At 42.4% G+C, this 25,148-nt stretch overlaps 1 protein-coding gene across 1 annotated transcript in view; it reads left to right on the plus strand.

Annotated features, from left to right (window-relative positions):
• Positions 1-5,571: 5,571 nt before the first annotated feature.
• The window catches only part of LOC310994998 (rapamycin-insensitive companion of mTOR-like), a gene marked incomplete at both ends in the record, with an annotated part of 29,150 nt that continues 9,573 nt past the window's right edge, over positions 5,572-25,148 (plus strand). Inside the window, 26 exons of the mRNA XM_083983928.1 lie at positions 5,572-5,623; positions 5,730-5,777; positions 8,755-8,852; positions 9,560-9,624; positions 9,708-9,839; positions 10,670-10,733; positions 11,537-11,663; positions 11,802-11,971; positions 12,777-12,844; positions 12,939-13,006; positions 13,171-13,253; positions 16,279-16,366; positions 16,444-16,534; positions 16,624-16,690; positions 16,760-16,840; positions 18,133-18,233; positions 18,310-18,475; positions 19,743-19,844; positions 19,993-20,039; positions 20,120-20,255; positions 20,472-20,671; positions 22,736-22,862; positions 23,740-23,904; positions 23,994-24,070; positions 24,715-24,793; positions 24,863-24,972. Of these exons, the coding sequence (XP_083840054.1) occupies positions 5,572-5,623; positions 5,730-5,777; positions 8,755-8,852; positions 9,560-9,624; positions 9,708-9,839; positions 10,670-10,733; positions 11,537-11,663; positions 11,802-11,971; positions 12,777-12,844; positions 12,939-13,006; positions 13,171-13,253; positions 16,279-16,366; positions 16,444-16,534; positions 16,624-16,690; positions 16,760-16,840; positions 18,133-18,233; positions 18,310-18,475; positions 19,743-19,844; positions 19,993-20,039; positions 20,120-20,255; positions 20,472-20,671; positions 22,736-22,862; positions 23,740-23,904; positions 23,994-24,070; positions 24,715-24,793; positions 24,863-24,972 (2,612 nt within the window). The remainder of the gene's footprint in view (positions 5,624-5,729; positions 5,778-8,754; positions 8,853-9,559; positions 9,625-9,707; positions 9,840-10,669; positions 10,734-11,536; positions 11,664-11,801; positions 11,972-12,776; positions 12,845-12,938; positions 13,007-13,170; positions 13,254-16,278; positions 16,367-16,443; positions 16,535-16,623; positions 16,691-16,759; positions 16,841-18,132; positions 18,234-18,309; positions 18,476-19,742; positions 19,845-19,992; positions 20,040-20,119; positions 20,256-20,471; positions 20,672-22,735; positions 22,863-23,739; positions 23,905-23,993; positions 24,071-24,714; positions 24,794-24,862; positions 24,973-25,148) is intronic.

A 25,148-nucleotide genomic window follows, 5' to 3' on the forward strand; every position in this document is an offset into this window, starting at 1 on the left:
AACACCCACACTCTCACACAGTCAGGGTTTACAAGATAAGTACATTGATCCACACACACACACACACACACACACGCACGCACGCACGCACGCACGCACACACACACACACACATCCATGCACAGGCACACACACACACATCCAAGAAAAAAAAGAATCAAACAGGATTTACCTACTTCAGTATTAGGAGGACTCACCTGTCACAAAGCAAAACATAATGATTTGTCATTCTCAGCTTTTGGTAAACTGCAAGAAAGATGTATGATGCCAAAAAATACAATGATTTTTTCCCCTGCATGATCTCCTAATCCACACTTCAGTCCAGTCGGTGGCAGTCATGCACCTAGAAACTGGTTTGCCTGCCTCTCATAAGCACAAGCAGTAGCCTAAACCCAGAACCTTCACAGATTAAACTGTTGTAAGTGTGAGGCTACAAGGGTGCAAATGGTATAAGGAGGAAGAGGACAGCATGTAGGGACATAATACATTTTGTTGGTTTGGCATTTCTGATTTTGTGCATCGAACTGTGCTGTTGGACTGAAGAGTGACTAGCACACATGGCAAGTTTAACCAGTTCAACCACCCACCTATAGGAAACCGAGCTGAACCGACTAAGTAGAGACACACACCTGCATATAAGATCCCATAATTCACACAATGCAGATCTCTAAACAGTAGCGAGCTGAATTACACAATTTAAATGAATATTAAATCACCGGTCATATGTAACCTTCTCTAATTGGAAAGAGTAACGATTGAAGCGCTGTCAGGGCCTGTAGTGTTCTTCAGTTCTGACTGTCAACATCAGTATGTGAAGGATCATTCTCAAATGACTTTACATTGTCTAATGTTACAAATCTAAGTTCTTCTTTTAGATTCAGGGGGTTAAAGAAAAACATTTTAGAAAGAGGTTCATCTTTTATCCCAGCTCCAATTCTATCATATAGATAGTAACTAAGATGAGACATCCATGTCCATCATCATCAGGGACTGAATTGTTGTTTATTTTAATGTCTCAGTGGACAGTTGGAGCTGGAGGCATGTTGTGTTCAGGTTGTCTGCGTGTCCATCCCACAGCATCTCAGTAAAACTTCTTAAAACTCCTCAAGGGACTTCATTTGACAAACATTTACATCGACTCAAGGATGAATTACACTTTTGCGTAATTCATCCTTGAAGGTCAAAGTCCATGCTGACCTGTTAAAACACTTTTTAACCATCACTTCACACAGAAATGATCTCATAATTTCACACAAATGGTTATATTTTATATGAGTGAATAAACAGGGCTGTAACCTGTAACTAGATAAAGTATCATTTCCTAATGGAAATGCGTGTGACTGCTGAAAGCAGCTGAACGCTGTTGCAGAATTAGCAAGTAGTGCAAGCAGTGATCACCATACAAATGGTTGACCAAGGTCGGAATCGAACCCACAACCTCATGGTCATTAGACTTCCACTCTGCCTCTAGGCCACGGTGCACACACAGTTAACATCAAGAAAGCTTGAGAGTCAAGCTTGAATGACTTAGAATGAAAATTTCTGTGAATTTCAGGCTGAGAGCAGCAGTTTCAACATGAAGCAAGTTATCAGAAGTCAACAGAGGACAACTGGGAAAATAATTCACTATAATTGTTGTTGAGGCAAGATTTGAACCAGCAACCTTCAGGTCTCCAGACCAGCAAGCTAACCACTAGGCTACAGACAGAGACAGTATGTGAGGGGTAAAGAAAACCTTTGATAAGAGGATCACTGGCTTCTGCTTAAAAAAAGTAGTAAGGAATCGTGGCAGAAAAAGTTAAATATTTGAAAAAGTATAAATAGTTAAAAAGAGAAAAGTAATGCCAATAAAGTTCAAAAAAAGCTGCACGTTTTGATATATGAATTGTTGAAATAGCACAACACCTAACACACTAACCATATGGCCACAGAGAACCTGAGTTACAATGAGCTTTATACTATGAGGAATCAAAGACTGCCCAATGACAGCTGAATAATTGGAATCAAAAGTCAAGCAATGATGTGAAATGACTGAGGCAGGAATCGAACCCATGACCATATGATCACTAAACCTTTACTCTGCCACTCGGCTACAGAGAGCACACTGCTTTCAAGACTGTTGTCATTCATTGTAATGTGATGATGTGCTGCAAACTGGTATGAGTAATCAAGGAGATAACAAACACCTGTAACCAATTGAAGGCGGGGGAGGAGAGCAGAATTCAACATAACATAACAAGAGTTCTTCCCTTGGATTCGAACCAGTGACCTTAGAGTTGGCAAGCAGCCACCCTAACCCCTACACTACAGTGGAGTTGTGAAGAAGACTGTTGTCTGTTAATTATCTGCACACTGTCAACATCTAAAAAGTTAAATATTTGAAAAAGTATAAATAGTTAAAAAGAGAAAAGTAATGCCAATAAAGTTCAAAAAAAGCTGCACGTTTTGATATATGAATTGTTGAAATAGCACAAAGTATGAAGGACTAGAAGAAGACCGTAAAAAGGCGGAAGAAAATGGCCAAACAGAAGAACAATAGTGTGACTGCCTCAGCAGTCACACTAAAAAGCATTTCCAAGAATGGAAATGGTGTGAATGCTGAAAGCAGCTGAACGCTGTTGCAGAATTAGCAAACAGTGCAAACCATACAAATGTTTGACCAAGGTAGGAATCGAACCCACAACCTCATGGTCAGTAGACTTCCACTCTGCCTCAAAGCCACAGTATACACACAGTTACAGAGACTGTTGTCTGTTGATGAGCTGCACTCTGTCTCACTCTGAAGTTAACGAGCCCAAAGTTGCACCTGTTGGAAACGCACTGTGTCAACACCAAGAAAGCCTGAGAGTCAAGCTTGAATGACTTAGAATGAACATTTCTGTGAATTTCAGGCTGAGAGCAGCAGTTTCAACATGAAGCAAGTTATCAGAAGTCAACAGAGGACGACTGGAAAATAATTCACTATAATTGTTGTTGAGGCAAGATTTGAACCAGGAATCAAACCCACAACCTCATGATCACTAAACCTTTACTCTGCCACTTCGCCACAGAGAGCACAGACATAAGCATGTTGCCATTGTAATGTGATGATGTGCTGCAAACTGTGGCACTAGGAATTAATGCGTCTCTTAACGAACACCTGTAACCAATTGAGGGTGGGGGAGGGGAGCAGAATTCAACATAACATAAAAAGAGTGCTTCCCTTGGATTTGAACCAGTGACCTTGGGGTTGGCAAGCAGCCACCTTACCCACTGGACTACAGAAAGAGTTGTGGAGAAGAGAGGTTGAGACTTTGATGAATGTGAGATTTTTCAATGATGCTTAAAAGAAGCAGAAAATAGTATAAATGAGCCACAACAAGTAAGTAGAGGACTTTTTTGTGACCTGTGACTATTTTTGGGTGAATTAAAATGAATTAAAAAGCACTTAACAGCAAGTTACAAAGTTGAGCTCCTTCTCCTGCTGCTGTAAAAAAAATGCATTGGGCTGAATGGGAGCAGAGAGCTCCATGGCTGCATTTAAAAAATATTTTAAATTATTCTCTGAGTCTCTGTGCATTTTTGACGGCATTGTGAGACCTAAGACAAGCGTGGCTACAAACTGTTTCCAAAATCATGAGTGTAGAGTGTCATTTGTAGCTTTGCTGGCAATTTCAGAAGAAAAGTTCCAGTCGCTTTTTTGGATCTGCTGCACTCTACGATGACGTCACCCACTCTGACCCAACCCCATACACACTCATTGAAAAGTGTGAAATTTGTCAGAAATCCTCATGTGCTTTTAAAGGATTTATCTCAAAAACGGTACAAGCTATTAAAAAGTTGTAAATACAGGATGAATACATTAGAAGTTTGTCTACAACTCCGAATTTGAATGAAGTCTCTAGCTGAAAGTATGTGGACGCTTTAAAGGCTGAAAGAAGTAAGAAGATTTGAAGAGTTTCAAGACTGTTCCAATGCATTCTCTATGGGGAAAAAAAAAAATCAGAAATAGTTGAATATTGCAAAAAGTATGAATAGTTGAAAAGAGAAAAGTAATAGCACACCTGTCTTGAAAAGGCTGAACATTTTGATGTGAGAATTGTTGAAATAGCACAAAGTATGAAGGACTAGTTAAGTGCCAAAGGAAATGGCCGAACAGAAGAACAATAGTGTGAATGCTTTCAGCATTCACACTAACTAGTCATTTTTACTACCATTAAATGGGGAACCTAAATTTACATCACGTTTAGATACAACATCAACAAAGTGAGAGATTGGCATTGACGTCGCCGGCAGCCAGTCATTATACGTAATATCAAGGAAGGTGACAAAGACACTAATGAGGAAAGCTTATAGAAACACTGTGGTCCTCTTTCTTACAAGACAGGGCAATAGAGTTGTGTTCACATCAGGTAACACTACATTTTCTGAATTCTCTGTTTCATATCACACATGTCAACATATTGTCAAAACATGACCTAAAGGCTGAAGCTGTCATGGTTTGTCTCTTGTTTCCTGTTTGTAAAATTCCCCAATGTCTTGACTTCATGTGCTCTCCCTCCTGAGATTACCTCATGTGTCTCACCTGTGTGTGATTGCTCCACCTGTGGCTCGTTTCTCCCTCCATTTAACCTCAGTGTTTTCCCTTTACTCTTTGTTGGTTTGTCAGTTTTTCCCTAAGAACCTTTTTGCAGTGGAGCCCGGGGTTGGCTGTCTCACTGGTTGGTTGTCACAATTCTTATTACAGCCACACCGAAGGGCACTGTGACACGATGTTGATATCAAACTTTAGGCCTGCCATCTGCTCATTTTGCACTAGCCATTAGTGAAATATGCACAAAATATTCAGGTGAGGAGACATTTTATAATCTTTATGGGTCAGATGATTTTTTCATGTTGGTGTTGTTTTTGTGTTAACAGCTTGTAGGTTATTAGTCATTTAAAATAAAACACTTATTAAAAAGTCAAAAGTAGTAGCTCTGTGTTTATTAATGCGCTATTTTTTTTCTCGTTTCACTGCACCAGTTCTTTTAGTCTGTATTTTGTGTCCTGTTAAAAACTTCTGGTAACAGATGTGGGCTATTTCTGTTTCTTTAGTTTTCCAGGTTATCACAATCCATTTTAATCTCTCTTTATATATGGCCTTACAATAAATCTGGGACTGTTCATTGTTAAGCTCTGTGCCAGAAGAACTCCACAACTTTTGGAGCTATGATTTAATTCTCCAGACCAGTTAACAGTCCTCATATCCGAACCATATGGTTGTCATGGCAGGGGAACAGAGGGAAGTTTATCTGAATCAAAGGTCTGATAGATTTATATGACAGACCTGCACAACAGGACAAGTTAAAGTTCAGATCCTCTTCAGTCTTCACCAGTGTAAGTTTAATAAATCTATACCAAATGTTGTGTTCATAAAGATGTTCATTAACTTTTTTTTTTAATAAGGCTCATGAGTCCCTCATCCCCCTCACTGTGCAGGACAGTCTTTGCTGGCAGGGGGAGTCCTCAAATGAGGATGAGACACGGTCAGGATGTGGATTCTCGCGATAGCGCCCCGCTCCCTCTTCACTCAGTGTGGCTCGTGGAAAGATGGCGGTAAGCAGCATCCGAGGCCGGACGTCACGGAGCGGTCGGATGCGAGGTGAGACTCGGACTGTGTGTGTCAGCGGGACCCGGGACCGGGACTGTGTCCGCACGGACCCTGCGACCCGGCGGGCCCGGTCTAAAGTGTGTGTTTGTGCCGACAGGTCGGAATGACAGCGGGGAGGAGAACGTGCCACTGGATCTGTCCAGAGGTAGGTAGAACCACAGAACCACAGAACCTGGAGTAGAACCATAGAACCTGTAGTAGAACCCGGGACAGAACCGGGGAGCAGCTGTTGTGTGTGTGTGTGTGTGTCAGTCAGTCAGTCAGTCCATCAGCAGCATCACCGGCTGCTGAGCTGCTGCTGCTCTGTCCAGGTGAGCTCTGCTCAGGTGTGTGTCTGTCAGTGATGTCACACTCAAACTAAGTTAAATAGTTTTATTCTTTCTGTGGGTGGCTCTGAACTTCTCTTTTTATCCACGACACTGTGACATGTGGCTCCACTGAGGTCATCTGTAGTTCTGGACATGATTGCATTGCAACTCCTCACCTGGACATGACCCAGCACTCTTTTTAAAAACTATTCTGTAAAAAATAAAAAGGGAAAAAAAAAGATTTGAGTTTTCTTTTGTTCCCACTTTATTTATTTCTCAGTGATCCACTCTGTCCGGGTAATATAAATAGACATCAATATGCCACTGAAAAATAGATGAATAAATAAAATTGTAAAAAGAAGGAAGCTGCTCCTCTGAATGGCCATGATTTTTTTAAAATTATCTCTTCATCTTGAGATGACAAAGTCATCAAAGTTCTAATTACTCTGTTAACTAGAATTGTGCCAAACCATTGTGTAGATGAAAACTTTTTGACCAACCTGTGAAGTGTCAGTCTATATATAACATGTGCATGTGTAAAGGATTAAAAAAAAACAAAAAAACAATACAGCTATTTATGGTGACTTTTAATGTGATGAACTATGTAAATGATATATTAATCAGAAACAAGTGCAATTTGAAATGCATTTATTGAGCAACCATAACAGACACTTATGTTCTGTTGACAAACTGTTTGGACCCTCAATCCAGAGCCTAAGAGTTAAATTCAAAATTAAATGATGTGTTTTTGTTAAACATTAACAGCTGCCATGCTGCACCTACTGTAATACAAACCGAGTTGATCTATTGTAGCTAAAAACATAATGTGCACTAGTAGAAAAATATTAATACATGAATAAGCACCACAGTGCACATCCCACCAGCACTGTCCACTGTGCCTTGGCATGTGACAAATAAAACATTGCACTGCCATGAGCTACAGCTGAATTATTGATATTGCAAAACTGGAAGGATCCATTGTATCCCTGGTTTAACTTGTGGCTCAGTGACATGGTTTCTGTTTTTGCAATGGATTTTTTTTTATTATTAGACAAAATTCACAACAATTTGTCCTGAGGGTGTGAAAGCCATTTTTGTCTTAGCTTGCAGAGTCCTAACTATTACTGAATAACTGACTTTTACTGATGCGATGTGACTTTATTCTGTGTGGAAACCGTTTACAATTTAAAACACTCGCACTGTCCAAAGTTATCACATTGTCGAGCTGTAAATATCTGGCTGAAGTGTCCCTACACAGCACATCACTAATGGCACAAAAGGTTGATAAAGAGAGGTTTCCCTGCTCTGCCAGAAAATGCTAAATGCAAAGTATCATTTATATCTTTTTTCTCTGCCGTGTTCATACTTTCATATAATACATTTTGACATAAAAGATTATACATATTTGTTGTCTTATTACACTAAGAACCACTGCACAAACGTGTCAACTCACTAATTTTGATTTGGGTGTGTGTGACAGTCAGTGGTTACAGCCCATCAGGAGCAGTGGCTGACGCTGTAGCTTTAGCTGGACCAGTTATTATGTAACAAGCAGCAGTGAGTTGACAGACCTCACCTGTGTATGAGAGCCATCTTACCTCACTGCTGCAGTGTCTGGTCCACATCTTCTGCTACTTCAGCCCTATCTGTCTACGTTAATTTAGCTTTGGTAATACTCGTCAATAATAATTATGATCTAAGCGCTCGTCTGATTTTTTTTGTTTCCCCTCCTTCACACAATGTGAGAGAGGACACTGCTGACCTTCATTTGATACAACATGAAATTGCTAAAGTTCTGACAGTTCTGTAAATGCACCAGTAGTAGTCAAAAATAACAATTTGTCAGACACAGTGTTTTGTAAGTTTAAGTATTTTATAGTATACGGTAGTTTATTGTCAGCTGCTACATCATGAACAGTGTTATCCTGCAGAATGTGTGGCCTGATGGTTTGTGTGGGCGTGCCCTGGGACGGAGTCAGATTCCTGGCCTGAATTATTGTTTCAGTCCATCTCTGCTAACAATGGATGTGTTAAAGAGAGTGATGCCCAGTGAGGCTGCCGATGGACCAGCTCACTTTTTATACACTGTTGAACAACCAAACAACCTAAGATCCACTGCAGCTCAAACCATCATTTGACATTTATACAGGAATACTTTATACTGATAACTATTAGATTTAAAGGGATAGTTCAACATTTTGGCAAATTTGCCCATTGCCATAATCCCTATAGTCTTAAGAGTAGGTTCGTTACCTTTAGCTGTCGGTGCAAGCTATTTTTTAGAACGGCGGAGCAGAGCCACGAGCTGCTTAGAGCTACGCTATGCAGGCTAATGGGATTTTGTGGTTTCCCTCATCAAACTCATCAAATACACAATCCAACAACTAGCGTAGCTCTGAGCAGCTCACGGCTCTGCTCCACCAATCAAAAAATAGCTTGCACAGACAATTAAAGGTAATAAACCTACTCCTAAGCCTATAGGGATTATGGCAATGGCTATATTTGCCAGAAATGTTGAACTATCCCTTTAATTTACAGGCCTAAAACATGATTACAGTGAGTGTTTAACATCAGGACTGTCAGTAAATAATCCCTCTGTTGTGGGTCCCAGTATTTACCCCCACTGAAAATGTTATCCCACTTTAATGTAGTCACTCTTTTTCTGTTCGGTAGTTACTACAACACAATATTGTATAAATCAGAGAGAGAATCAATCACTCATTGTGAGGGGGGGCTATTTACCACAGGAAGATATTGGTGGTGTTTGTGACTGTGCTGCTGTGACTAAAGGCCATGCTGCTCTGCTGATTTCAGATCCTGCAAAGAACCTTTGTGAAATCCTTCAAAACATCGTGAAGCAGCAGGGAGTCTCCAACATGCGCAAGCTGGGTCACCTCAACAACTTCGTCAAGGTTTGTTGGAGCAACACTGTAACAACAAAGCCACATGTAGACATATGGGGAGCATGGATGTGACCGAGGGCGGCCATTTGTACTGTAGCTAGCTACAAAAAAACCTTGATTCCCAAACCTCAGACAAGATGGTTTTGTCAATTGAGAGCATTGACAATCTGGGTTACAGACACAAATGATACAAGAAGGTCAGTGGTTTACATTGATGAGTCCGAGATAGAAGCTCTAGCCTAGGCAGATGGTTCCTAATACTTTGACAGTGGTAGTAAGGCCTACAGTGAGCGAGGCACATATGAATGTATCTATCTATTCCTCCATGAACGTTATATTGTAAATTTGTGAATCTCCACCTGTTTGAGACATTGTTGCTGATGATATGAAGAGACAGCGGGGCGTACCGAGTGCTCTAAACAGAAAAAAGTAAACTCAAGGTGATGTGTGGTGCTCTAGAAGTAGACAAACGTCATAGGACACTCACTTGCTAGAGCCAAAGATTTTTTAATAAAAGCTTTTAATAAGTCAGGGCATCTTACATAAAAACAATAGTAAAACGCTGACCGGTTTTGCCCAACACTTCTTCAGGGCATGGCTGTAGAGAAAGCAGAACTCCAGGTAGAGGAGAAAACTGATACATGCTGTTAATGCACTAGATAACTCCACATGGTTCAGGCTGAAGTTGTCACTGTCTGTATCTGTGTCCTCCACAGCTTCTCTGCAGTGTGGGCCACTCAGAGGAGAAGCTTGGCTTCAGCTATGAGGAGATCATTATTTGGTGAGTATTTGGACATGTTGGCTGAAGCTAACAGTTTTGCAGTGTTATTGATTCCGAGTCTGTCCTGACCTTCCTCTCCCAAGTCTTCGGTTAGCGCTGTTGAACGAGGCCAAGGAAGTCCGTGCGGCTGGACTGCGAGCTCTGCGCTACCTGATCAGAGACAGTAATGTGCTGGAGAAGGTGCTTCAGCTGCAGGTGGACTATCTGATTGCAAGGTGAGATGAGGTGACACAGAGGGAGGCTGACAGTTTAATAATTAGTAGTGAATGGCCATAAAGGTGAAGTTAAAGGTCCAGTGTGTAATAATTGGCAAGGTTTATTGTCAAATCTGAATATAATACCCATGAATATAATCACTATAAAATAAAAGTTGTTTGGTTCTGTAGCCTTATTCCGTAGCCTATTCTTTTATACAAGGGTCTTGCTTTAGAGAATGTCGCCATCTTGCGCCGCCATGTTTGTACGGCAGCCTGAACAGAAAATCCATCGAGCCAGAGAGTGCGTTTTGCGAGTTTCGTGTTCATAAATAAACCAAAGGAAGGAAAGGAGTAGGAAACAGAAGACATATCGTAAAATGGTTTAGATCTTCACCTCATCGCTCCATGCTCCTGAAATACTCCCAGTCGTCCCAGTCGTGGTAAACAAGTCACTTTGCTGACGGGAGCAACTGAGCGCTGCAAACTAGAATCTGAACGCTGGATATCACGATTTTCCCCCCATTTTACACACTGGACCTTTAAGTAGTTTCTGAAAGTATTATAGAGAAACAAAGAGCCCCCCCAGATGATTAAAGGATCTGTATTTCAGTCTTATGGTGCCACTTTTAATTATTTCACCTTTGTTACTCAGGAATCATGTTTTGGAGACGTCAGTGATAGATCTGAGTCAGAGCAGTAGCTGGATGTTTCAACAGTTTATGAAAGACTCAGTAATAATTGTTGCTGTGTCTAATTTAAACCTCTTCCCACCTTGCAGCTGTATTGTGTTTGTGTATTAATAGATTTCATTCCCTAGTCATACACCAGTCCACTCTGCTCTGTCCCAGGTGTATAGATATCCAGCAAAGTAATGAGGTGGAGAGAACGCAGGCTCTCAGACTGGCACGTAAGGTAAGATCTACTCAAAGTATTCACATAGTCATAGCTGCTGCTGCTGCATATCAGAAACAAAGCTTGACCAATTATACATTCATCACTCTGGTCATGAAAGGCAAGAGGATGTGTAGGCCAACCTTCACAACATCTCCACAAAGCTCACCCTCAGTACAATAAAGACTTCATCCTACTTTTTTAGCTTTACATTCCTGGGTTGTCTGTCCATCCCTTTCTATTTCTACTGTATGATATTTTTTTTTACGCCTTTATTATGATAGGATGTGGCTGGCTTCATCATAATGATGACCGGATTTAGATTTTAATGGTCAAGTGTTAAAGTGTTGAATCTCAAGTTCACTGTGACCTCACAAAAACCCTTTATTTGATCCAATTTGGTCTTTTTAATGTGATTTGTCAAGGTGACCCACTGGGTTAAAGCATTAAATGATGGCCACACTGTTGGATGGATTATAGTTCCACATATACTGTCGTGCTTCCTAAACCAAGAACTCTTTCATGTGTAAAACAGTTTTTATTACTGTATAAAATTAATGGTTCTAAATGTTTGCACAAAAGTCAGTGGCAATTCATGTGATAGTTGTTGAGATATTTCTCTCCAACCACAAATGTCAGCCTTGTTATGGTTCCAGAGGAGAGGTTAGAGGATCAGCTAAGTCATTAGGGTTTATCTGCAGGCTCCATTAGAAGCTGTCCATCAAACAGCAGTGGAGATGTTTCAGACTCAGAGAGGCTCAACAACATCCCTCAGCATCTCGGTAAATAAACGTGACTGACTGACGTGTCGGTGCCTCACACAGATGATCACGGTGAACGCGCTGCTCTTCCCCTCCTCCGTCACCAACTCTCTCATCGCCGTGGGCAACGACGGGCTCCACGAACGGGATCGTATGGTGCGGGCCTGCGTCGCCATAATCTGTGAGCTCTGTGAGTGAAAACAAAGTGCGCACATACTCTCACACACACGCACACAGACACACAGACACACACAGCCATTCCCCTCCCCTCTGACGTCAGCGGTGTAACAGTGTTGGCAGAACTCTGTGTGGCCCCTTTATTCTGCAGCCTTGAAGAACCCTGTTGTGGTGGCGCAGCGCGGCGGCCTCAGCACCATCCTGAGGAGCGTGACCGACAGTCAGCTGAGTCGCATCAATGAAGCCCTCATCACCACCGTCCTGCACCTCCTCAACCACCCGCACACCCGGCAGTACGTCCGCTCTGACGTCGAGCTGGAGGTACTCACACTTTACACGCCGAAGATGTTCAGGTTAAAGGGATAGTTCAACATTTTTGACAAATTCTCCTATCACCGTAATCCCTATAGTTATAGCAGTAGGTTCATTAACTTTAATTGTCGGTGCAAGCTGTTTTTAGATCGGCGGGGCAGAGACGCAAGCCGCTCAGCTAACGCAGGGGTGCATGGAATTTTACGGTTCCCTCATCAAACTAAATACACAATCCAACAACTCCAAAACGCTCTTGTGGACAAGTTGTGACCTGCACATTCGCCACACAATGATATAATAACATATTTATGTAACATTACGACACATGAAGCAAATACTCGGAACTACTTTTGCTTTTGAAATCACTCTGCCCAGCAGGAGTGTCTGGAATGTAGTTCCAGCTGCATTTACACTGAATTTCCATTATTATCTCATAGCGTGGTGAATGTGCAGCTCACAAACACAGTTGTAGAAACAGAATTGCCCTATGGGATAAATAAAGTAATCTCAACTCAACTCAACTCAACACAACTTGTCCACCAGAGCGTTTTGGAGTTGTTGGATTGTGTATTTGATGAGTGTGATGAGGGAAACCAAGAAATCCCATTAGCCTCCGTAGCGTAGCTCTGAGCAGCTCACGACTCTGCCCTGCTGATCTAAAAACAGCTTGCACCGACAATTACTGTAAAAGTAATGAACCTACTGCTATGACCATATGGATTATGGTGATAGGACAATTTGACTAAATGTTGTAATATCCCTTTAACATGTGCGTGCAATGTTATTTATGAAACAAAGTGTCTCTGTTCCCCAGCAAATCCTGGCCCCCTACACTGACTTCCACTACAGACACACTCCTGACATAGCAGAGGGGCAGCTCAAGTGAGTCCCTCAAAGTCCCCAGCAGCACGTCACATAAAATCTTGTGTGTTTTATTTTTTGTTGTCATTAATGTTGTCTTGGTTGCTTCCTCCAGGGAGGACAGAGAGGCTCGATTCATGGCCAGTAAAATGTCTATTGTCGCCTCGTTTCGTTCCTGGTCGGGTAAATGTTGAATTCAGAGTCTTCAAAACATTGTTCCCTCTGTACACTGTGTTCATGTCTGCACGCCTCATTAACATTTCATGGTCGGGGAGCGTGTTAGGATATTTGACTGTACAGTACAGTTGGTGCTGTGTTCCTCTGACTAACTCCACTTCACCTTGCAGGCATCATTAACCTCTGCAAGTCAAGCAGCTCTGGGATCGAGTCGCTCATTGGTTTGCTCTGTATACCAAATATGGAAGTGCGGGTAGGTGATTAGTACAATGCAATAGTCACACTTGTTTGCTTTTAAAGGACACAACCTTCACCCAACAGCTGAAGGCGTGTGCTTCTGTTTACATAGGGGAGGATCTAGATTATTTCAGTGCCACCAAATACACATGCATGTGCTGTTTCGTATTATGTGTAATAGATTGGAAGGCTAGATTTGCACCACCTCCATTTGAGTCAAGTAGCATATAAAAGGCTTGAACCCTGAAATTCAACCAAAGCTGCAGTCGGAAAGTGTTTTATTCTGAGGACGGTTCTGAACTAAGTGAAATGACCTGGAAACAGCCACGATCAGAGCTGCTCCACTTCTCCACATGATAAGGAGCTTCAGTGCTTCCTGTCTCATCTCCTCCAGCGGAGGAAACACTGGGAACCTCTGTTACAAAAACAAAGGAGAAATTCCATCCCACAATCCCCTGCTGCAGCAACATTTAAAGCAACACAACGTCAAACCCACATAAATGTAGAAACAAGAGAGCAGCTGTCTTGTGTTTGTGACTTGATCTAGGTCTGATGGAAGTCCTCTCTTCATTTGATTGACTGAAACCTAAATCCATAAATATCATATTCATTATATATCCATACATATCTATGTATTCTTTTTAAATCCAATTTGGGAGAGCAAGCAGGTTGAGTTTTGCTGGTTTTCTGCATTAAATAGTCATGAATGTTATCTGAGCTTCATCTGAGTCACAAGCACAGACACACACAGAGTCTCTGAGCTGATATCACACACTGAATTAAACATTCTGGGAAAAGAAAGTGAACATTGGATTTAACAAGTAGTGCTTGTCAGCTTATTGGTCGTCTCGGAGTCGTCTCAGCTGCATGTCCTCTTCTAGAGAAAGACTGAGACTGAACACTGTGACCCCCTCAGCTTCATACTCATCAACTCCTCTTCATCCTCAGTCCGTCAGGTCTTTGTTGTCGGTCCTGGTTCATATCAGCTGATGTTTTTCTAAATGTCTGAGTGGTTTTTTTATGAGTCTTTCCCTGTCTGTCTGATGGTTGTTATGAATAGTTGATGCATTTTAATGCCAGACGTGCTTAACTTAAGAGGAGAGTGGAGGATGAAAGCGACTGAGGTCTCGTCTCTGGAGCAGCGTCATACTATGAGTGCAGCTCTTCAGTCAGATGAGCTGCACCTGACTGAAATGCTGTAACCACAGCAGCTAATTATAACTGGCTGTGGATTATTTTTCTCATAAAATATATAAAAGATTTTAGTTTTTATATCCTATCGTCATGTGTTAGTCTGACGTACAGTGATCAAAGAGGTAAAAGCAGCAGCTCTAAAATATCTAAAAATATAATTTGCTCTTTTTTATTGTCACTTTGGTGTAAAGTCTGTGTGTGTGTCTGATTCCTGTACCAGCGGTGACTCTGTGTTTTCAGTGAACTGATCTGACCCTGTTAGATTAATTTTAGATTTAACTGCTAACCAAGTTAAAGTGAGACACTCTGAGTGTCCTGGTTGCTCACCCAGGGCCGATGTCACAGTGACATGTCAGACTGGTCTGCAGTGTCTGTCCAGGCTAACTGAGGCCTCGGACTAATGTTACCATGGTAACAATCAATGATATCTGCAAAGGGCAATAAGTACCCAGAACCTAGACATGGTGTTTTTAGAGACTGTAGATAGTTTTTTTTCCAAATCAGAGTTTAGCCTCTCTGTTGGAGCTACAGGGATACTGTTTTTGATCTGTCAGTCTAAATCTTGTGAATGCGATATCTCAGTAGCGGGAGATATTCACAAATTATGACCCAATCTGACTGAAAGGTTTTTGAGGAGAATATGAGTTGATGACATTTTATATCCAGAAGGTCAAAAGTCAATGATCTGCCAAAACAATAACTCAGGAGGAGGAGAATGGAGATTACTTCCTGATACTTGGCTAGTTGGTGGAGGAAACAACCACAAGGAGGTGATTCTAGTCTTTTTAAAGGGATAGTTCAACATTTTGGCAAATTGGGCCATTGCCATAATCCCTATAGTTTTAGGAGTAGGTTTGTTACCTTTAATTGTCAGTGCAAGCTGTTTTTAGAATGGCGGAGCAGAGCTGTGTGCTGCTCGCTACGGAAGCTAATGGGATTTCTTGGTTTCCCTCATCAAACTCATCAAATACACAATCCAACAACTCCAAAACACTCTGGTGGACAAGTTCACCACGCTATGAGATAATAATGGAACGTTATGAGACAGAGTTGTTTTCGAGGCAAATGCAGAGACAGCTTGCTGAAAAACTGCCTCCGACGGGAACAGGAATCGGTGGTTTGGCATGAATTTACCTCGGAAAAAAACTTGTCTCGTAATGTTCCGTTATCTCATAGCGTGGTGAATGTGCAGGTCACAACTTGTCCACCAGAGCGTATTGGAGTCGTTGGATTGTGTATTTGATGAGTTTGATGAGGGAAACCAAGAAATCCTATTAGCCTCCGTAGCGTAGCTCTGAGCAGCTCGCAGCTCTGCTCCGCCATTCTAAAAATAGCTTGCACCGACAATTAAAGGTAACAAACCTATTCCTGAAACTATAGGGATTATGGCAATGGCCCAATTTGCCAAAATGTTGAACTATCCCTTTAACTGTCAAAACCTGTCAGCCCCGACTGCCATTCTTTTATTTTGGAAAAGAAAATAATTAATTAAGCAGAATTGATTGTACCACAGTGCAGCCTAAGATAGCCAGGAGCAGAAGTGGATTGCTCAGTGAATGAATTCAGCAGGTGTCTATCTGAACACTGTTTGTTATGTCTAAAAAGTCTGTCTGTCTGTCGGGCCACTGTGCACAGTACGTACTGTTAAGGTTCCGTTCACTGCCGTGGTCTGGGCTTCATGTCGTCTTCTTTCTCACACAAAAACAACTAAAAACCATAGACAAAATGAAGAAAACCTGAGTGAAGCCCTCAGACAGCTGCATGGTGCAGGATATAAAGACATGTGTGACTTGCTTCAGTTTTGTGTTTGGATTGTCAAGCTGACATCGTGTCTCTCCCCCCCACAGAAAGCTTTGTTGGAGGTGCTGTATGAGATCTTCCAGCTCACCGTCCCTGCAGCGACTGCAGACTTCAGTGAAGCTCTGACCAGTGTAGGTGGGTGTGGTGTCGTCACTGTGATGAGCTGCTGTCTGCTGGACTTGTGCGATGTAGTGAAGCCGTTTCCTGTTCAGACCCCAGCAGGTTTCAGGACAGCTGGAGGTTCTCCGACGGATTTGTGGCCTCGGAGGCTAAAACCATCCTCCCACATCGGTCACGCTCGAGGTGAGCACAGTGTACGCCTCATCATGTGAGCTGAAACATAATGATTTAAAGTGGTCTGTGTTTTAATCAGGGGTCTGGTTCTGTTCCAGACTGGACCTGATGGACAACTACCTGGCTCTGGTGCTCTCTGCCTTCATCAAGAGAGGACTGTTGGAGGTACAGTCACCCATCACAGAGGATTCAGCACCCTGTCCGTGTCTGTATCTCACTGTCTCACCTCCACAGGGTCTGGTCGAGGTGATCACAAGCAGTGATGACCCCACATCCATCCGGGCCACCATCCTGGTTGGAGAAATCCTCCATCTGGTAAAGTCCTCCTTAGAGACATTTTGAGATTATAATGGGTGTGTATTGTGTGAAATCATCAGGCTAGAGTGGTAAAGGTGGTCTGAAATGATCTGAAATGACTCTCTACACACAAAATGTTCTCCACAGTTAGACAAACAAACAAACATATCTTTCTCACAATGTGCCCGACAAAGCAGAGAGACTCTATTGACACTATGAGCCTCTGAGTGCGGCCAGACTCACTAACTCCAATACAAAATTTGGAGGTGATTTCCTGAGAAAATCAGAGGTGAATCTTTTCTTTAGGTTACAAGGGTTAAAAAAATATTTACTCTACAAACAAAGCCAACGTGTTCAGGAAGCGGTCTGACCACTTGTGGTCTGCTTCTTGATCTGATAGGAGCAACCGTTTTGTCACAATAAGCCTAAATGCCTAAACCCTTTTTCTCCACTTTTCTGCCTGGAGTCTGTCCATCATCGTGGTAACCCCTCAAGTTTCCATGGAAACCTCTGAGCTTCAGACCAGAGCCACAGCTGAAACCAATTAATGAATTAGAGACTCCTCTGATATCGCTGCAGTTTGTCAACTAGTTCACTGACATTTGTGAACCCTATCTCCCGTGTATTTACATGAACGAACACACGCACACAGGTAGTTAACTTTGTGATGACAATTAGGATATTAAAGTTTCAACTGAAAAACTCAGTCCAAACTAAGCATGTAAAATGACCATGGCAACCTCTGGGGGCAGGCTGACACGTGTTTTCATCAGATTATTAGGAACATCTAGGATGTTTGTGGTGTTTTTAGTGGCACTCACAAAATTTCTGTGAGGAAATTTTCTAATTAAGGAGTAACTATTCTGTATTATTGGTTTAAAAAAAAAAAACTTTATAGGAACCCATTAATAAATGTTATGTAACATTATTGAGTAATTGTCATTGACCTGATCTGGCTGAATAGTAAATCCTGCATTTGTAATTTCAAACATGAAAAGAAGTATAAAAGAAACCGACAGAAGACAAAGCCAACAACAAAAAACCACAGAAAAAAAACAATAGAATAGAATAGAATTAATAAATCATATTCATCAACAGTCTTAACATGCCCAAAAGGGAGTAGGAAGAAGTATAAAATGTATATGATCCTACCCCTTGTAAATATGTATAAAAAAATTAAAATATAGAAATCACTATCAACGTAACTATCAACCATTCATAAATCCTTTATAGAGGTAGTCTTATTGTGAAGTAGTAGGCTACAGGCTCCTCAGACTCCCTCAGTGTGTAAACGTGACTGTCTCTGTCAGGCCAACAGCATCCTCCCTCAGAGCCACAGCCACCACCTGCACTGCCTGCCCAGCCTCATCAACATGGCCGCCTCCTTCGAGATCGCCCCTGAGAAGAGACTGTGAGTACTTGAGCTCTGGTGGAGAGAGACAGCCAGAGATGAGAGGTGATGTCTGATGTCAGGTGTTGTTCCTCAGGAGGGCGAGTGCTGCAGTCAACTGCCTCAAGTGCTTTCACGAGCAGAAGAAGAGAGGAGTCCGACCTCACAGTCTCTACCTGGACCACATCCTGCGCACGTCAGGAGCGCTGCACTACTGTCGAGACCAGACCTTCAGACCTCAGAGAGACGCCTACATCGTCAAGGTGCACACCTCACGTTACACACACCTTGACTTCATTCACCTCTTTTCCTTTTCCCAGCTAATCGATTAGCTACGTCATCCAGCTTCTCCTTGTAGCCTCTGACACTTGACCTTCAGTGCTGCTGAAACAATTCAAAATTCAAAATTAGTCATGGGATGTAATATGTTCTCTGATTGGTTGGAGAGCTAATCTGTGGGTTTGAACAGCACAGAGGGCCCAGAGCTTCAGAAGGCTAAATGGAGAGAATTAATGAAATGTATTTTGTATTTATTACAGTGGCTCACCAGCGAGTGCATACAGTGAAGCCTCAGTTCTCACTGTAGTGGCCTGGGTTCGAATCCCACCTCCAGCCTTTTGCTGCATGCATCCCCTCTTGTTTCTCCCCCTAACTTTCCTGTCTCTGCCACTGTCTCTATAATAAAGGCATAAATAACCCCCCCAAAATAACTTGAAAAATAGATAAGATAACTAAATTGTTTACATAATGAGTGTTTTATGCTGTTGTAAATCCACCTTTAAATCTGAGGCATTGTATTGTAGTACAGTATAATTATAATATTTTTTACAATTCCTATTTTCATACCTAATGAAATATGAAACTAAACTGGTCCTAAGTAATGAGTATATCTGCAAGAATTTATATTATTATTTGGAACTTGTGACGGGCGTTTTTTGTTTTTCTGCTGTGTCATAAGAAATACTAGCCTAGAAATCTAGCTGCACCCTAGCAGCAGCAAATCTATTTGCTCCGTAGGTGGGTCTAGAAACGAGCCATAGGAACTTTTTGAGTCTCGAACACCGTTTGTGTTCACCAATCACAGCGCTCTATCTGTTTAGAGAGTCGTTGGGCGGGCTTAACACGATGACGACATACATTTTAATTGGCTTGTCAGGCTAACGTCATCCTGCTCTTTGCTCTGATTGGTCGTAGCGCTACCCTATTGGTGCAGAGGCAGTTTGAAAGACAGCCTTCATCCCGCCCCCTGGATTGAGCCGAGGTCTGCCGGTCGTTGCCAGACTAGACATTTTAATGATATAGTCTGGCTTGTCAGGCTAAAGAAATACATAAGTAATGTATGAAACTATTTTTTTAAACTGTGATAATCTTGTGTTTCTCATTCAATCCCACCAGTGTTAAGCAGAGAGAGATGATCACCAGCAGCTTGTTCAACACTTCATAGGCCTATATGTTGTTTATATGATGTCAGATGTTTATGTGAAATCTTTTTCAATAGTTATTTCTTAACTTATTTTTAATGTCATGTAGGACACTGAGGACGCTCTGATGACCAACCTGAGAGACAGTCACATCCTCCACCACAAGGAGAACCTGGACTGGAACTGGTACCTCATAGGAACCATTTTAAAGGTGAAACTGTTCATGTCACTTCGGTTCACCAAAGATGATGCATGTGAAGTCAGAGTTGGCTGAGTGTTTCCTGCCACTCCTGCCCATATAGCATTGCTATTAAATGTGAGAGGTAAAGATGCTAATGATGTTGTATTCCTGTCTCTAGTGGCCAAACATTAGTCTGCGCAGCAATAAGGATGAACAGATGCACAAGTTAGTATTCCACAGATCAAGTTTGATATTCATAAATCTGCTTTGTGCATTAAACTGTGTGTGTATTCTCTTGTGTCCAGGTTGGTACGGAGGTTGCTGTTCTTCTACAAGCCCAGCAGTAAGCTGTACGGCAGCCTGCAGCTGGAGCATCCCAAAGCCAGACAGCTGACTGTGGTCGGCTGTCAGTTCATAGAGTTCCTGCTGGCGTCTGAGGAGGTGAGAGGAACCGGCTCTCACAAACTACTGTCACCTCTTTGTTTCTGAGACGTAACAAATGTGCAACAGAAAAGAGAAAAATCCCTTCAACTATCAAGTGTTGTCCAACATCGTCAGGAGGGAAAAGAGTCTGTGGTATTTCCGCATGGCTGCACACAGTGTTGCAGTTGTCACCCTGTAACCAAGTCCCCTATGTCCAATGTCTTTGCCTGTTAGGAGGGCCTGGCCTACTTAGAGGACATGGTGAGGGACATTGTCCAGTGCCTGTTTTCCTCCTCTGGACCCAAACCTGAGCGCAGCCTGCAGGGCAACGGGCTGCTGACCACACTCAGCCAGTACTACTTCCTCTTCCTGGGCACCCTGTCAGCCCACCCACATGGGGTCAAGATGCTGGAGAAGTGCAGCGTCTTCCAGTGGTGAGCAGCTGCTGTACAATCTGTCTCTGTCTCTTTTAGCAGCACCTTTAAGGACCATTGGGCCTGTATTGGAACATCATTGTGATTGGTCTCAATGCAAACATGTCTTCCTCCTGTGCAAAACATATTAGAGGTAACAAATCCTTGATCGTGCATAAACAGGGTAGAATAGTGCACGCACATCCAGTGTGAGTCCAGGTGCAGAACAAAAAGCAAAAGAATTGAACCATTTAATTTACAGGCTGTTACGTGATAATGTCAAGAAGCCCAGAAATAACAATTAATTGCATCATAATGTCAAGAAATAGCCTAAATATAACGGCCACTTCTGGCCTTTCCCAAAACATTCAAAGCATGAAAAGCATGTGTAATCTTTTCCCTTTATGAAAAACATGACATTACTATGAAATTGATCATTATTTCTAGGCTATTTCTTGACATTAATACAAAATTCAAGATTCAAATTCAAGCAATTTATGCTATGCAATTAATTGTTATTTCTTGGCTATTTCTTGACATTATTACGTAATTAATGGCCTGTAAATTAAAGGGTTTGAATGAATGAATGAATGAATGAATGAATGAATGAATGAAGGTTAACTCTTTTGCGACCATTGCCGAGTCACAGCCTGCCGAACGTTCACGACCATTGACGAGTTAACTCGTCCAAACCGTTTTTTTTTTTATTTAGGCCTATTACAGATTATGATAATAGACACTCTGAGGTAGGCTACCCTGTGTGTGAATATGGTAGTCCTCTGATATGTAAAAACTGTTTTAAACTACAATCAAAACATAATGTTTTTATGAACTGTGTGATCTTGGTTTTGTTTGAGTAATCGGTCTCCTTGAATGCTGCTCTGGGGACAGCTTGCAGCTGCTGTGCGGCTGTCGGCTACAGTGTTGCGACCTGGTTGCGACTTTCTCGCTGAATCTGGCGACTTTCCAAACCCTCTTGGCGACTTGTTTTTTACAAAAGCGACTGGAGACAAATCTGGCGAGTTTTTCCGGTGCTGTTACAAACGTTTCTGGTTTGGAGACTCGGATCTGAAAGCCCGTTATCACTGCTGTTTTCACGGTGCAGCGGAGCGGGCGCTCTGCAGCGGGTGCTGTGACCGGCCGCCCCCGCCACAGAGCACTCATCGCCGGCCAGTCACACAGCAGTGTCACGGAGCTGCTCCGCTGCGGCCAAAGACCCACACCGCTGCACCGCTGCTCTCCACGCTGCCACACCCCCCAGATTTGCCTACAAATATACTTATTTAGCCGTAGAAATGATTTGGGAGACATGCCACACTGCAGAGTACCGGTAAAATGAGCCGATTGCCACTTGACACAAAAGTGCGTTTTTCTCTGAAACTAGAGCGGGAGCTCCGTTTTTGGAGAAACCCAGCTCTCTTCTTCTCCTTACTACTCACGAACGAAACTGCGGAAAAACTCGCCGTTTTTTCGAGGAGCACGTTGGAGACGAGTCACTCTTCAACCACGTGAAAACCGTTTGTTTCTAGGTGATGTACAGAGTTCGGTTCGACGTGAGAAAAAAGGTAAAAAAAAAAAAAAATAGCCAAAAACAGAGGAGCGGATGTGCTGAGCAATTAGTGTGGTCGCGAAAGAGTTACTTGTTGAAGATGAGCATGTTGGTGACTAGCAGAGCACTAGCTAACAGGCTTGGAGCTATAGCTGTTTGTCTGAGCCTGGCCAAGTGATGGGCTGAGAATCAGGGGGTAGACAAAGTTCTTGTGCCTCTCTGGTAATGCATCCTTTAACCAGGGCGGTTTAACACTTACCTGAGTAGGCTACTATGCACAGAACTGCACTGGTATTCCCAATAAATGTTTTGAAACTCTTGATATACAGTAGAAGCATGAGTGCGCATGATGGTTTATGAAGTGTCTGCCTGGTGCCATTTCTTGGTTAGTTTGTTACACTGCTACAAACAACAGGCAGGAAGGACCTGAATGAAGTGGACGCTTACAGATTATTGTTATCTTTTAATGGTGTTTGTCTCTGTTGTGGTTGTTGTTCTGACTTTAATCAGCTGCTTGTTTCCTTTTGCTCCATCAGTCTGTTAAACCTGTGCAGCATGAAGAACCAGGAGCACCTGCTGAAGCTCACTGTCTCCACGCTGGATTACAGTCGAGACGGTTTGGCTCGAGTCATTCTGTCCAAAATCCTCACGGCTGCCACTGATGTAAGAGCCGACACAGTTCTCACTGAACGTAGCCTTTCATAGAACCACAGGTGCAATGACAATTTGTGTAGCATATGAATCAATACTACAGGTTTTTGAGTCAATTAAGAAAAATCTGTGGATGCATTTTAAACTTGATTTAGAGGTATTTATGAAATACTAATATTTTAGTAAACTGGCCAGAAGGGCCCTTAAACATAATAGTTATTTAAAATTTTACACATGTGCCTAGTTACAGTGATATGCAAAAGTTTGGGCACCCCTGGTCAAAAATTCTGTTAATGTGAACTGTTAGTGGAAGATGAAATGATCTCCAAAAGGTATAAAGTTACAGATGACACATTCCCTTTACATTTTAAACAATATAATTACATGTGCAGGTCACAACTTGTCCACCAGAGCGTCTTGGAGTTGTTGGATTGTGTATTTGATGAGTTTGATGAGGGATACCAAGAAATCCCATTAGCCTCCGTAGCGTAGCTCTGAGCAGCTCATGGCTCTACTCCACCGTTCAAAAAATAGCTTGCACCGACAATTAAAGGTAACGAACCTACTCCTAAAACTATAGGGATTATGGCAATGGGCCAATTTGCCAAAATGTTGAACTATCCCTTTAACTTCCCTGTGCTCTTAATTGGATTGTTTTAGACTTTTTCCTGTTCTCATGTATTAACACCACCTATCTCCACCCAGTTAGTTTCTGCATAAGCACAACGTGCAGAGTTTTTATTGGTGCACTAAATAATGTGGATGTGAACATCACTGTACAGGTCACTCCTGATGATGATGATGGTGATGATGGTGATGAGGATGATGATGGTGATGATCATGACACAGAGTCATAATAATCTCTACTAACTCTCTGTGTTCACCACAGACCTGCAGGCTTTACGCCACCAAGCACCTGCGGGTCCTCCTCCGAGCCAGTGTGGAGTTCTTCAGTAATTGGGGCATTGAACTTCTGGTGACTCAGCTTCATGACCACAACAAGACCATTTCCATGGAGGCGCTGGACATCCTGCATGAAGCCTGTGAAGACAAGGTGAGGGAGCCAACACACGCAGCGTATCAAGTTTTCCCTCTGGCTTTTAAACCGCTGGATCAGTGTTTTTCCTCCCTGTTCCTCCTCAGGCCAACCTCCACGCTCTGACAGAGATGAAACCTGCCGTCACACACCTGGGGGACAAAGGTGTGCTGCTGCTGCTCAGGTAAAACTTCTACCTATCTGTGGCTATAGGTCCACTCTGCCTGGATGTGCGTCTCTATGGGAGGTGGGCTGAGGTTAATCGTCGTGGACATGGATGTTGGTCATTTTTCACCTTCGCCTCAGTATTCCAGCTGACATGTTCCGGTGTTTGTCAGTGACCTCCTCCTGCTGCTGTCCCACTCTCAGAAACACCATGTCTCACTAACATTGGACAGTTTTGGCTGTTTGGATGTGGTAACTCAAAGCCCAAACCCAGCTCGAGGGAATTTATGTAGTTTTGGCACAATCTTGGACTTGGTTACAATGACCTCATGTTCTTATGAATGTAAAATATAATAAAAGTCAAATATTACTTCTGACATAGTGTGACCGCGCTAAACTCAGCTAAGTAGGACACAATGTAACTCTGGATAAAATGCAGCGATGACATTTTATACTTAAATAAGGTCAACTTTACTGTGACATCATTATGTTCTGCCTATCTTGACTTTCTTTCTTCTCGTCCCTGTCTCTCAAATGTTCGTCTTTCCTCATGTCTTTTCCATTTTGCCATCTGTAATTACATGTTGGCTGAATGGCTTTGTATGTTTTCTGTTTTTGACCTTTGAACAGTGAGTGAAATAACCCTGTTTGTGTCGTCATCAGGTTTTTGTCCATCCCAAAAGGCTTCTCCTATCTTAGTGACAGAGGATATATCACCAAACAGATGGAGAAATGGCAGAAGGTACGTTTCATTCAGCATGGTTCTCCTGAAGCTGTGATGGCTGCCTCATGCTCCATTGTGTCCCTGCAGGAGTATAACCTGAAGTACGTGGACATGATAGAGGAGCAGCTGAACGAAGCCCTGACCACGTACCGCAAACCCGTCAATGGAGACAACTACGTACGCCGCAGCAACCAAAGGTGACCTACAAAGTGAAGTATTCCTAGAGTTGGTTTAATGCTGCAGCAGCTTCCCCTCCTGGTTTCCCACTATAATATTATATATTATAATATTTATTACACTTCTACTGTTTTTCCTTCCATATTGCGTTAGTTCAAGAGCATCACAGTCAACGCTTTTGCTCTGTGCACCACAG

This window comes from Trachurus trachurus (assembly GCF_905171665.1).
Source record: "Trachurus trachurus genome assembly, chromosome: 12".
In the NCBI taxonomy this organism is placed as follows: Eukaryota; Metazoa; Chordata; class Actinopteri; order Carangiformes; family Carangidae; genus Trachurus; species Trachurus trachurus.